General features: G+C 40.8%; 1 protein-coding gene across 1 annotated transcript; it reads left to right on the top strand.

Annotated features, from left to right (window-relative positions):
• The first annotated feature begins 1,859 nt into the window (after positions 1-1,859).
• Positions 1,860-13,376, top strand: LOC129810557 (LIM/homeobox protein Lhx4-like). The gene is made up of 6 exons (XM_055861167.1): positions 1,860-2,130; positions 6,233-6,404; positions 8,368-8,570; positions 9,358-9,512; positions 9,650-9,821; positions 10,449-13,376. The coding sequence occupies exons 1-6, from the start codon at positions 2,052-2,054 to the stop codon at positions 10,826-10,828; spliced, it is 1,161 nt and encodes a 386-aa protein (XP_055717142.1). The 5' UTR covers positions 1,860-2,051; the 3' UTR covers positions 10,829-13,376.
• Positions 13,377-15,247: the final 1,871 nt, after the last annotated feature.

The raw sequence follows: 15,247 nt of genomic DNA, 5'->3' as shown, positions 1-15,247 counted from the left end.
CCATACTACAGTTAAGTCTTCATCAGGCATCCATATCCCAGATGGGGGTGGCAGGTCCTATATGTCCAATCAACAAAATTTAATTAACTTGCTTTTTTAGCCTACACATCATCGATGGTAGGCCCATTTGTATGCTATCGGCAAACCAAATTCAATAACTCCAAGCCTAACAAATATGACCTACCTTTCCTGAAGGTTTAGAGCATAATTTCTTTTTTTTTTAGCCTACATGCAATTTACAGATCAGCTAATTGTCAAATCCTTGAGCTTCAATGCCATACAACACTCCTTCTGTGGCCTCCAACTGCTATTAAATGCAAGTAAAACTAAATGCATGCTCTTCAACCGATTGCTGCCCGCACCTGCCCGCCCGTCCAGCATTACTACTCTGGACGTTTCTGACTTAGAATATGTGGACAAATACAAATACCTAGGTGTCTGTTTAGACTGTAAACTCTCCTTCCAGGCTCACATTAAGCATCTCCAATCGAAAATTAAATCTAGAATCGGCTTCCTATTTCGCAACAAAGCCTCCTTCACTCACGCCGCCAAACATACCCTCGTAAAACTGACTATCCTACCGATCCTTGACTTTGGCGATGTCATTTACAAAATAGCCTCCAACACTCTACTCAGCAAATTGGATGTAGTCTATCACAGTGCCATCCGTTTTGTCACCAAAACACTATATACTACCCACCACTGCGACCTGTCTGCTCTCGTTGACTGGACCTCGCTCCATATTCGTCGCCAAACCCACTGCCTCCAGGTCATCTATAAGTCTTTGCTAGGTAAAGCTCCGCCTTATCTCAGCTCACTGGTCACCATAGCAGCACCCACCCGTAGCACGCGCTCCAGCAGGTATATTTCACTTGTTGTCCCCAAAGCCAACTCCCCCTTTGGCCGCCTCTCCTTCCAGTTCTCTGCTGCCAATGACTGGAACGAATTGCAAAAATCACTGAAGCTGGAGTCTTATATTTCCCTCACTAACTTTAAGCATCAGCTGTCAGAGCGGTTTACCACCATTGCACCTGTACACAGTCCATCTGTAAATAGCCCACCCAACTACCTCATCCCCATATTGTTTTTTTTGCTCCTTTGCACCCCAGTATCTCATCTTGCACGTTAATCTTCTGCACATCTATCACTCCAGTGTTTAATTGCTAAATTGTAATTATTTCGTCACTATGGCCTATTTATTGCCTTACCTCCCTCATCTTACTACATTTGCACACACTGTATATAGATATTTCTATTGTGTTACTGACTGTAATTTTGTTTATCCCATGTGTAACTCTGTGTTGTTTGTGTCGTACTGCTTTGCTTTATCTTGGCCAGGTCGCAGTTGGAAATGAGAACTTGTTCTCAAATGGCCTACCTGGTTACATAAAGGTGAAATAAAAACTCAAATTAAAAAATATGAGAAAACGTATTAATTTCATATTCGGCTGTATAGGCTAGTCGGGGTTGTTCAATGTTACCTTTCACGTCTCTGAAGAAAGAGACGCTTTGATAGTGCAAAGTCTATCTATTAAAGCATATTGCCATATTCAGCTGAAAAACATTTTACCCCTTCATTCTGATAGAAAGACAATGCTATGTGCAAAGCGAGACTCTATTTGTTGATACTATTCTAAAGAAGGTTGCCTCTTTCTGGGGGCATTCTGTTTTGTCACCAATTCTTCCGTCTTTCTCACTGTACACCTGCGCCCAGGAGCAGAATTCTTCCGCCCATTTGAGGCTTGATGGAGGATCCCATTGGTCCCTGGTGGTGCCTATGCTGGGGTGACGTCACAGTTGCCCCTGCAGTGTGAATGAATCAAGCAGCTTGTATGATCCACATCAAAAGAGCACGGCGAAATCTCGCACGCATGGACAATATTCCGGGATAATAAAAAATACCGGACTTTAAAGGGACAGCTAGATCTACAGAACGGTTCATGCCCTGTTTCTATTTGACAGATTCTACATTTTCTCACTAAAAGACGGGAGCTTCAGCCCACCTTGTTGAGCGTGTATATGTGTGTGTTTATTCCCGGTTTTGGATCACAATGATGCAAAGTGCTGCTGTTCTACCAACAGAGAGTCCTGTGAAGGGTGTACCCGAGATACTCGGAGTGCCAATGCAACGTAAGGCTTTCCACTTCCTTGTCTATATTGATTATATCATACGGAAATTGGCAGCCGAGCTCTGAAATGCTGCAGGGCACTGCTGTAGAAAAAATATGTAGCGTTTAATTAAACTGGGTTGAGGGACAGACAAGCCAGGCTAAAGAAGGCAGTGATATTATTCTATTGGATCATATATATTCATATTATTCTGCTTACTCATATAATGTGTGTTTCATATTATTCTTTGAAGTGAGGGTATTATGCATTTCATTTTGATCTTCTGGTCCTCATGTGGAATTTTGTGGAATGCTGTATGGATAGAGATTCTTTATCACATGTAGCCTATGTCTTGTTTAAAGTGTGCGTTTGTACTGCTCGTAATGTTGTCTCCAACCCCCAGCCTTATGCACGAGTTGTACATGCTGGTTTTAAACTATTAGAACCCATGAGCATATATAGGCCAAGGTTGGGGCATGTGTGTAATAGTATAACACTCATCAAGGCATAAACACTTTATGTTTGTACATTTTTTTTCTAATTATACAGGAATATTCATATTCCCTACCTCGAGCGCATTTTTTTATTCTATTCCCTCGAGCTGTATGAGAAGTTTGCTTCTGGTCAGAGATGAGACAGCTGTTTATTTGTCTGGCAATGGACGAGAGATCAGACGCTCTCATCACCTACTCTCCATACCCCACCAGTTTGACTGACAGCTATTACTGAGTCGTATCGAAATTATCCAGGATATGTATGCGTATGCTTTGATGTTTCTGCTATAGCTGTGTTATTGTACAATTGTAGGCTACATAATTGTACAATTATGTTAGTCTTATTATTGTTTGACACATAGGGTGTAGGCTATATTACACGTATAGATTGTGATATGATATTATAGCCTACTTAAACAAGTAGTTTTAATTTTTATTTTAAAAATGACAAACGTGGAATATTTCACTACATTGTGTGTGCGGTAAATACTTTACCTCAACATCAAAGCAAATAATTGCTCATTATCTTCGCATCTGCTCTTTAACTCAGTTTTGTTCATCTACGCTATATAATCTGATCCAGCAATCAAGATGGAACTGGGTTGGATACATTCCTGACCTAATTATTCATATGCGAGCCACGGTAATGTATAGATAGACCTACTCTATTACCTCTAATGTTGCTTTTAATCCACAATGAAACACTATATAGTTTACATCACAGATCCAAACGAGTTGTTGCTTCTTTCAGCGCAGGAGAGTATATTTTTGTTCAAAATCTAGCATCGTTTATCATTTAACCCATTTAAAAGTGTCTTGAATTGACCTTCATCATCCATAATGTTTAATGCACAAAGTGAAACAATGCAGAATTGTGAAATAGAATTGGTTTAACCTATAAAACTATATGTTAGTGGTGTATGCTCTTTAATTTTGTAAATCGAAGGAGATTGTGTAAAGATTGTGTAAAGATTGTGTTAAGATTGTATAAAGATTGTATAAAGATTGTATAAAGATTGTGTTAAGATTGTATAAAGATTGTGTTAAGATTGTATAAAGATTGTATAAAGATTGTGTTACGATTGTATAAAGATTGTGTTAAGATTGTATAAAGATTGTGTTAAGATTGTATAAAGATTGTGTTAAGATTGTATAAAGATTGTATAAAGATTGTGTTACGATTGTATAAAGATTGTGTTAAGATTGTATAAAGATTGTGTTAAGATTGTATAAAGATTGTGTTAAGATTGTATAAAGATTGTATAAAGATTGTATAAAGATTGTGTTAAGATTGTATAAAGATTGTATACAGATTGTGTTAAGATTGTGTAAAGATTGTATAAAGATTGTGTTAAGATCTTGCCACTCAACCCCCCTTGGTGCATACATGCAGGATTTAATACTGCATTACTCTGGGAATAAAAGCAATTTAGTATTATGTATCTAAACATTATTATCATGATTAATATGGCTGTTAGCATGCTCTTATGAATATGGGTAATTATTCTAAACCGTTTGGATACAAGAAACGTTTAGGCCCCAAGAAAAATAAGATTATTTTCTGAATAGAGTTTACAGTCTGCTTGCTTTGAAGTGTAGGTCATGCAATCTACAAAACATATGAGCTATAGGCCTATGAGCTCAATGTGGCCTGTGAGCTCTATAGGCTATGTGCTCGTTCCCTATAACACCTACAGTTATTCCGATATTGTAGCTAATAAGTAAGTTGGGTGATATGAAACACTGTTTTTTAGTCCTGTTAAAAAACACAATTAGCCTCTGCTAATCGAAATACAGTAAAACAGGATGATATATTTATGTTGTAGGAGATGCATATATTGTAACTGAGAAAAGGAAGCGTATAGGATCACATTTGATTAGATTTGAGGACCCCTCTTGAGGAGGCTCACAAGAGATCTTAAGTGGTATGATCGTGTGAGTTACAAGTTATGCAGAAAGAGAGAGGGGGGGGGGGGTGAAGGGGCTATTAGACATCGAACGTGAATACTGCCAAGATTGGCCCTCGTGCTATCCTTTCAGTATCATCACTTACACCAAAGCATAATGCATAACGCTCCACAAATCAGGGTATTTCTTTAATATTTTGTGGATGTAAAATACACCTAACTTTCATTTAAGTTTTGTAAAAAGTCTTAAAAAGCCATGTACTCCATAGTTATCTCATTTGATTGGGAAGTTGATTGGGAAACACCTGGTATGACGATGTCTGTACAGGCTAATGCCACATCGCAATAGTACAATTAAAGAAATGGAGCTTTGCAGCATCTCAAAATACAACTCCTGTACATTGTATAGGCTACCGTATCACCTTCATAAGTGTATTGTAAAATCAACCCTCTATTTGTGCATGCTTAGCTTAGACCTTGTGTATAAAAGTTGTTGATTGAGCAGCCCTCCAGAAACTATACATACAAATGTAAATGTTGTACTCTTCAAAAATGTCTCCCAACGTAGGCTACAGTATGAAGATGCACATGTAGTCCTACTGTATTGTAATTGTTTTGAAATGTTGTCATGACCTCCACAGCGCACATTTAAACAGCTTGGTATGGGTGGGATTAGATTACTGATTAGGCAGTATGAGTTAAACAACTATTTATTTAAAACAACAATTAGCTTGGCAAAGCCTAATTGCAGACATACTGTAGATACAGTACAAATATTAAACTGCTCGAGCACAAAAAAAATCACCTGGCCAATTATTTTGTGCACAAAACGGTTCTTATTGCATCCGTTTTCATGAGTTTGAGGGGTCAGTTTCAATTTCGATCTCTTCATGCCCTCACCCGCTATTCTAAGATAGTGAAAGGGTAATTTAGTCTACCATGAGAAGCCTCTCTTCATCTGACCATTGTTCACATGCGGTACCATTGCACTGACGACAACGGAGATTGAGGGAAATTATTCCCGAAGTTTCATTTTCTGAAATGAAAAAAAGAAGAAGATGGCTATAATAATAATAATAACAATACTATTAATATGTATTATTCTATCACATTATAATATATATATATATATATATATATATATATATATATATATATATATATATATATATATATATATATATATATATATATATATATATATATATAAATATAAAAATAACTCCTTTTGCATAGACTATTCACATTAATAGCGACACCGTGCTGGTGTTACGATGTTGATGGTGATAATAGTGCATTGTTTTTAACACTATAAGGCCGAGGTTATTGCTCCTTCTTATAGCCCAGTTTTTTTTCTTTCACGTTGTTTATGACTATTAGTATTTATTATATATATTTACTACTTGGTTTCGAATCAGTCGGCTTATCCAATCAAATCCACGTCAAAGCTAAATATTGTGGCACTGGCACAGGCCTTTGATAAACCTAAGTCGAATGAGTGGCATGATGATACAATTTACTCTGTCAGACCATATTTGTTTTCAAATATGGGTCACAATGATGAGGAATTAGGCTACATTACCGATTTTGTTTACCATAATTTTAGCCGGCTCTGATCTTTAAAACCTGCAGGGGCAATGCTCACCTTATCTCCTTGCACTATTCCACCACCAATATTTTATCTTAACTCATGCTGTGTGTTCTCTCTCTCTCCCCCCATAGAAATCCTCCAGTGTGCGGGCTGCAGTCAACACATCCTCGACAAGTTCATCCTGAAGGTGCTGGACCGCCACTGGCACTCCAAGTGCCTCAAGTGCGCAGACTGTCAAGCGTTGCTGGCAGACAAGTGTTTCTCGCGGGCAGGAAATGTGTACTGCAAAGAGGACTTCTTCAAGTGAGTTCCACTTCTTCATCTTAAAACATTCACCTATCTTGTTTGAATGGGAATTTTGAGAATTTGATTGCTGCAAGCTAAGTGACATTACTTGTAGAAGTGATTTACTTTCATATTTGTGAGCTCAAAAATGGCAATAAAATTGCACTGATTTTGAATTGTAAAATCTGTGACATGATCAGAGTGGTCTGTATTGCATGTTGCTTTTGAGGAAAGATTTGGTGAGCACATTACTCATGGACTAGGTTTGACTTCACTTATCATACAGGACTAGTGCTAGTGAGGATGTTCCTCTTTACATAGTTTACTATCATAATATAATGATGTGAGATAATGGATGTTATAAAACAGGTGTAACCGCTGTCTAAGTCGTTCTCCTCCTCAGACGAGGAGGAGGAGTAAGGGTCGGACCAAAATGCAGCGTTGAATGTAGACATACTGAATTTATTAGACAAGACGAACACTGACACGAACTACACTTGATAATTACAAAAATAACAAACAAACGACGTACACTGACCTGAACATGAGAACTACATATAACGAAGAACGCACCAACAGGAAAGACTAACCAAACGAATGAAACCACGAAACAGTCCCGTGTGGTGCAACGGACACAGACACAGGAACAATCACCCACAAACAAACAGTGAGAACAGCCTACCTTAATATGGTTCTCAATCAGAGGAAACGTCAAACACCTGCCTCTAATTGAGAACCATATCAGGCCACACATTTAACCCAACATAGAAACACATAACATAGAATGCCCACCCCAACTCACGCCCTGACCAACTAAACACATACAAAAACAACAGAAAACAGGTCAGGAACGTGACAACAGGCTTGTGTCAATACTCAGTGACAGGACCAACACAATGAGGTTAATCAAGCTGAACATCCTACATCCTCCTGCCTTTCTGTCCTTGTTGAATACTTATGTTGGATAAGACAGAACACATAACACTCAAACTTTCAACTCCAAAGACACTCTAAATACTAATTAAATTAATTACTGATCTACCAGCCTTAGCTGGACACACAACAGCAACTTGAATTTCTTCTCATCCCTCTTTCTCTCTCTTTTGCTTCCATCTTTTTACGATTGAATTTCTGAGGCATTAAAGAAGTAAATTAAGTTAGACTTTTATCCAAAACAGGATCAGTACTGTCTTTTACTAAATCATGTTTGAGAGGTTTTAATGTCAGAAGCTTCAATGAGACCTAAAAAGCTTGCGAGTCAGAGAGTGGAGATTAACTTTATTAGTCGGCCCTGGGGACAATAAGGGCGGTTTTTGCTGTTAAAACTGCAGTGATGCTGTGTGTGCACTATGGGGATGCTACCGGAGACAGGGAGAGGAGTAGAGATGATGGGGCTGAGGCCTGGGCTGGAAACTGGAGTAGAGTGCAGGATTTCCTAGCAGTAATGAAGAAACTTCTCCTTGGACTAAAGGAAGGGTTTATTTTTCTGTGTAGGCTTTGTGATTTACAGCCCCATCCCGAGTCAGTGCTTTATTGGTTCTCTTCAGCCTGTTTACTGTGCAGGGCTCTTTCTACTGGTTCTTATAGCCTCCACTTCCACTGCATTGATCCAGGCCATTCGTCAAGCTGAGGACAAGCCCACCACCAACACAAATACATTCCACCACTGATGCTTTGCCCCTCTACAACTAACCCAAGTAGTATTACAGATACTATTATTACAGGTGGAAGTGGAGGTGAAAACTATGCGTGCTACGTCATAACTATGTTATAAGGCCATGTTATCTTCAGCCTCTGAACATTGGAGATGCATCCTTCTGTTCTGTGTGGGGTTTGTGTATCTGATGGCAGGTGTGTGTGTGTGTGCGTGTGTGCGTGAGTGCGTGCGTGTGTGTGCGTGTGTGTTTGTGTGTGCGTGCGCGTGCGTGCGTGCATGCGTGTGTGCGTGCGTGCGTGTGTGTGTGTGTGTGTGTACTTGCAGGCGGTTTGGAACAAAGTGTGCGTCGTGCCAACAGGGGATCCCTCCGACCCAGGTGGTGCGGAAGGCCCAGGACTTTGTGTACCACCTGCACTGCTTCGCCTGCGTCATGTGCAGCCGGCAGCTGGCCACTGGGGATGAGTTCTACCTCATGGAGGATGGCAGGCTGGTGTGCAAGGAGGACTATGAAACAGCCAAACAGAATGGTAGGTTTCTGACTGGGCCATCCTACTAGTTCTATGGCCAATCGGCCATCAAACACCATCCAAATATTTTGAAAGAAAAATTCAGTCTTATCTCCCTGGTTGATAAACTGTCATATTCAGAACCTCTTCAGGGAATTGACTTGAATTAACTATCTAGAGCTGGTGTGATGCTCTGAGTGATGGGTCCAGCAGGGTCCAGCAGGGGAGCTGTGGAGAGTGGTGCAGGAGTTAGCAGCCCATTCAAAAGCATTCAGACAGGGAGTTCAGCAGACAGCAAGGTGCAATTAACTCCTTTATGTACAATAATACTGAAGCATTGAGGAATCACAAGAGACAGTGGGATAGTGAAGCGACAGAATCATCATAAACCCAGCCGGATGGGGTCCCAGTGTCTCTCAGTGTCTCTCAGTGTCCTGCTTGGGCATTAAATCTCCAGTTGCTGTGACCTTTTATGGATCTGATACTGAAAGCTCTGCCTATGTATTTATGGAAATTTCCATGGCCCACTGATTGATTATGTTAAGTGATGCAATGCACTTTTACGGTGGGTCCCCAATAACTCCCTTCTTCTGGCATTCCCCAGGGAGATTTATATCCCCTATAGATAGAGTGGGACAGTTTCAGAAGGGTATTGACTTGCCATACATGACCACTCAGTCCATCCAAACCTATATGATGTTTTCAAAAGCGAAAAAGCCACAAGTTGATTTCAATGTAAAAAAAATGCAAATATTGCAAACAATATTCTTCCAGAAGATATTCTTTAATTCTTGCAAATCTTTCTCAGATGATTCAGAGGCAGGGGCAAAGCGACCACGGACCACCATCACAGCCAAACAGTTGGAGACCCTTAAAATTGCCTACAAGAACTCTCCCAAGCCAGCGCGACACGTCCGCGAGCAGCTCTCCTCAGAGACGGGACTGGACATGAGAGTAGTGCAGGTGTGTGACTCAACAGGATCTTTAATTCCAAGCTGAGCAGTTGTCTAGTTTGGACTAGCTTAAGATAACATCCCAGTGATAATATGCAGATATATACATGAATTAGATGTCAAACGTCTCTACTCCCACAATGGCAGGTGTGGTTCCAGAATCGTCGTGCGAAAGAGAAGCGTCTGAAGAAGGACGCAGGGCGGCACCGCTGGGGTCAGTTTTACAAAAGCGTCAAACGTAACCGAGGGGGCAACAAAGCAGAGAAGGAGAGTTCAACAGACGATGCGGGACTCAGTGACAGTGAGCTCAGCTTCAGAGGTCAGTATGGCTAACCCAACCCCAAACCTCCTTCTCTTCGCATCTTTCTCTCGCTTCTTCAACTCCTCCTCCTCTTCCTCTCTTTCTTTTCACACTTCTCCAATATGGAGACTACACGAAAAGAGAAGCTTCTACTGTGCAAATTACATTTTAGACATCCTCATGATTTTATGGTTGTTTGATGTTTGTGAGCCCGTTTTGGGGACTCATAAAAGTCTCAAGCAATTTTTAAAAGGAGGCCATTTTTACGAGAAATGAAAACCCCATAGAAAAAACTCTATAAAGTAGGTGAAGCTTTTAGTCAATTAGAGGGAAAGTGCTCTGGGGCATTGTTGTTATTGAAAGAGCACTGGAGGGACTGCCGGAGACAAATATTTTGTATTGCACGCACAGACCCCCTTTGTTTGAGCTTAAGGTAAATCACAAGTCTTTCAACCTCTTACTAAGCTCTGGGGGAACACTACACACCCATGCCATTTACCTAGATGAAATCCAGATTATGTTGCCTCAATAAAAAGATTTCATAATGGCACTTAATTCTATTTAAAGATAAAAGCTGGAGAATGTTGATATAGTTGATGACAGCACCATAGAAGTGTTAAAACCGTCCCTCCCTTCTCTCTGTAGATGACCAGATCCTGTCAGACCTGGGCCACACCAACGGCCTGTATGGGAGTGTGGGCGACGGGGGAGTGTTGAACGGAGGCTTCTCTCTGGACGCTGCTGGACAGCCTTATCATGACATTCGGACTGGCAGTCCATACGGCCTCCCCCAGTCACCCTCGTCCATTGCCTCACTGCCCGGCCACACCCCGCTGCTCAACAACCTGGGCTTCACCATGGACAGCATCATGGCCCAGGGGGGGCAGGGAGGCATGGGGCAGGCTCTCAGGTCCATGGCAGGAGGCCCCACCTCTGACCTCTCCACGGGAAGCAGCACGGGCTACCCAGACTTCCCCACCAGCCCTGCATCATGGCTGGACGAGATGGACCACTCCCAGTTCTGAGCTCCAGCATGAACATAGCAGACTGACTGGGGAACAGAGACAGACGAAGCAGGCTTTTTACATTTCTATTTCCCTGAAACTGATATTGCTTGTTGTCCAATAATGGTTGTGGAAGTAGTAGGTATGCCGGACAGGCTACACTTCAGCTACCCTCCCACCACATTAGAGTAAAGGATGTGTGGAGACCCACCACTGACCTGATCAGAGGCGCCACACAGAACAGAATGGCAGGACAAAACACTAATGAATGTTGAACTTACACTGTATTATCTTTTTTTATGGATAGATTTTATTCCATTCTCTAAAAAAACTGGATTTGACATTTCCAGCATGAGTTTCTGCATTGGGATGATGTTTGTCATTAAACCCTGAGGCAAGGCCAAACAGGCATCAGCAATGTTAGGGCCACAATCTAAATGGAATCCCTAAAAAAAGAAGCTTCCTGCATGCTTCTGAATGAGGAGGATCGATGTTCATATAAAAGCCTTTTACATTGGCAATGCACTTTACACTTCTCCTCTTTTGTACATGGACAGCAACAAACAGAAGAGAGATGAATGCACAATGCAACCCAGCAGTGTTTCATTTGAGAACTAGTTTCAAACAGCGACACAAGTCTAATTTTACAATGCAAAGGTTTTTTTTAATGTAATGCTGAAACTAGCAGCACTGGGTTTTTAGGAATTACTAGATGTTGGTCTATACAGTGTGGGAGCCATAGAGTATTCTGTATATGTGAGGGGGAAGTCGCTTTCTTCAAACCCATTCTCTTCTGTAATGTAGGTGCTCTTGTTCTTCTCTGTGAATTATCTGTAGTCCTGGGGGTACACTTTTGTCAGTATTTATTTATCTGTTGTTCTTACTCCAAGAATATGCTCTCTGCTAGAAGTCGTCATGACCCAATGACTGTAGGATAGAAAGAAGTGCAAAGGCAACCCAACAACAATGTGGAAATTCACATTTGATATCCTCTTTTATTGGTGCAGCTGACAACATGGGGAATCTTAACTCATTATGACAGATACAGGAACAGAACAATCATTTGACTAAATGTTTCATTAATGCAGTATATTTATTTATATGAGAAAACACACACCAACCTAATCTTGACTGAGGAACATTCACTATTAATGCTGAAAAGTCATAAACAGCCATCCTGGCTCCAGTATCTTTGGCTGCTTAGAAGCTACTCTTCTCTGTCAACAGATGTAATATCACCCATCAATGTATACTGAACAAAAAAATAAATGCAACGTGTTGGTCCCATGTTTCATGAGCTGAATTTAAAAATCCCATAAATGTTCCATATGCGCAAAAACCTTATTTCTCTCAAATTTTGTGCACACATTTGTTTATATCCCTGTTAGTGAGCATATTTCCTTTGCCAAGATAATTGATCCACCTGAAATATCAAGAAGCTGATTAAACAGCACGATCATTACACAGGTGCACCTTGTGCTGGGGACAATAAAAAGCCACTCTAAAATGTGCAGTTTTGTCACACAACACAATTCCTGAAGTTTTTAGGGAGTGTGCAATTGGCATTCTGACTGCAAGAATGTCCAACAGAGCTGATGCCAGATAATTGAATGTTAATTTCTCTACCATAAGCCACCTCCATTGTCATTTTAGAAAATTTGGCAGTACGTCCCACCGCAGACCACGTGTAACCACGCCAGCCCAGGACCTCAACATCCGTCTTCTTTACCATCAGGATTGTTTGGCTCCCAAGTGGGTGGGTCTATGCCCTCCCAGGCCCACCCATGGCTGCGCCCCTGCCTAGTCATGTTAAATCCATAGATTAGGGCATAATGAATTTATTTAAATTGACTGATATCCTTCTATGAACTGTAACTCAGTAAAATCTTCGAAATTGTTGCATGTTACATTTATATTTTTTGTTCAGTATAAATACATGCAAAAGGGATTATCAAACGTAATACTTAGAGACAGTGGAAAACAGCTGATGGCCTGATTGTCATGGCATCATGAATATGCTGTTGTGTCATGCGTTACAGGCTGTATCTTAGGACCCGCACTGGGTGAGATGAGAGAGGTTTTACAAAATCTCAGTCTTGTGTGATGGTGTTGGTTTCAAGACTTCCATGTTGTTTCTAAAGATTTACGACGAGAATAAGTGTACAAGGGGACAGAACAATTCCTGTAAAAAAATCTCTTAAAATCTCAATGTCTGCTAATTTATATTTCTTTCCGTGTCAATTGCCAAATGTTGAACCAGCTGAAAATAGCATACATTATGCCAACCAGAAAGCAAACAAAAAAAAACATGCAAATATATACACACACCAATATACTTTTTATTCAATCTGTTGCCTCAGAACTTTGCGTCTTAATTGTTGTAAATTTTGTACAGTTTCAAAAGGTGTTGAGAGTCTTGTTTCATGAGCGCTATTTATTGCCATGTGTCTTTAAAAAAGATTAAACAGATAGCACTGAAACTATTCATATATGCCTTCTGTGCATTGATAGGAACTGTGTACAGAAATATCTATATGAGGAAATAAAGCTAAAATGTCTTTGGATTAAAGTGGGTGTATTTCTCTTTAATATTTACATGTATATTCTATCATAAAGCAGATAGCAGATGCAGTTAGAAGAGATTAGTCTTCAGACTGCAGAGGAAGAGGATGAGCAACAACTCAGCAGTGGGAAGGACCTAGCTATGGCCGGCCCACCACTAAAGAACCAGAAGAAAAGAGGAGGGACCATAGTTAGTGTTTCCTTCTCATAGGGAAAGGTGTGACAGACAAGCAAAGCAAGGGCCTAGGGATTGTTCACTCAATTTCTATAATTTGTCAATCTTGTTCTTACCTTGTAAGAAGCATATGGGCCAGGAGTGACTGCAACCTATGATTCATATTTTATGACTTAGCTATGACCATGCACCAGAAGGTAAGAATAGCATCAATTATCTCAAACAGTGGTGTTTAACATCACTCACTTCAGAAGAGTAATCCCATAGGATTGTAGCTATGTGTTAATTGAAAATGTAGAGAACATTATTTTCACTATTATACACGTCCATGTACAGGGCATTCAGAAAGTATTCAGACTCCTTGACTTTTTCCACATTTTGTAAAAATCCTCATCAATCTACACACAATACCCCATAATGACAAAGGGAAAACAGGTGTTATTTATTTGTGCAAATGTATAAAAAAACTAAAACAGAAATACCTTATTTACATAAGTATTCAGACCCTTTGCTACGACACTCGAAATTCAGCTCAGAGGCATCCTGTTTCCATTGATCATCCTTGAGATGTTTCTTCAACTTGATTGGAGTCCACCTGTGGTAAATTTAATTTATTGGACATTATTTGGAAAGGCACACACCTGTCTATATAAGGTCCCACAGTTGACAGTGCATGTCAGAGCAAAAACCAAGCCAAGAGGTCGAAGGAATTGTCCGTAGAGGTCCGAGACAGGATTGTGTTGAGACACAGATCTGGGGAAGGGAAAAAAAAACATTTCTGCAGCATTGAAGGTACCCAAGAACACAGTCTCCTCCATCATTGTTAAAAATGGAAGAAGTTTGGAACCACCAAGACTCTTCCTAGAGCTGGCCGCCCAGCTAAACTGAGCAACCGGGGGAGAAGGACCTTGGTCAGGGAGGTGACCAATAACCCAATGGTCCCTCTGACAGAGCTCCAGAGTTCCTCTTTGGAGATGGGAGAACCTTTCAGAAGGACACACATCTCTGCAGTACTCCACCAAGCAGGCCTTTATGGTAGGGTGGCCAGACGGAAGCCACTCCTCAGTAAAAGGCACATAACAGCCCGCTTGGAGTTTGCTAAAAGGCACCTAAAGGACTGATGAAACCAAGATTGAACTCTCCCTACGGTAAAGCATGGTGGTGGCAGCATCATGCTGTGGGGATGCTTTTCAGCGGTAGGGACTGCGAGACTGATCAGGATCGAAGGAAAGATGAATGTAGCAAAATACAGAGGTCCTTGATGAAAACCTGCTCCAGAGTGCTCAGGACTTCAGACTGCGGTGAAGGTTCACCTTCCAACAGGAAAACGACCCTAAGCACACAGCCAAGACAACGCAGGAGTTGCTTCGGGACAAGTCTCCAAATGTCCTTGAGTGTCTCAGCCAGAGCCCAGACTTGAACCCAATCGAACATCTCTAGAGACCTGAAAATAGCTGTGCAGCGACCCTCCCCATCCAACCTGACAGAGCTTGAGAGTATCTGCAAAGAAGAATGGGAGAAACTCCCCAAATACAGGATTACCAAGCTTGTAGCATTTTGTTCTTTGTCATTATAGGGTATTGTGTATAGATTGATGAGGGAAGAAAAAACAATTTAATCCATTTCAGAATAAGGCCTTAAAGTAACAAATTGTGGAAAAAGTCAAGCGGTCTGAATACTTTCCCGAATGCACTGTATAATTT

The sequence above is a fragment of the Salvelinus fontinalis genome, chromosome 14 (assembly GCF_029448725.1).
Source record: "Salvelinus fontinalis isolate EN_2023a chromosome 14, ASM2944872v1, whole genome shotgun sequence".
Lineage (NCBI taxonomy): Eukaryota > Metazoa > Chordata > Actinopteri > Salmoniformes > Salmonidae > Salvelinus > Salvelinus fontinalis.
This window is presented reverse-complemented; position numbering and strand designations above follow the sequence as displayed.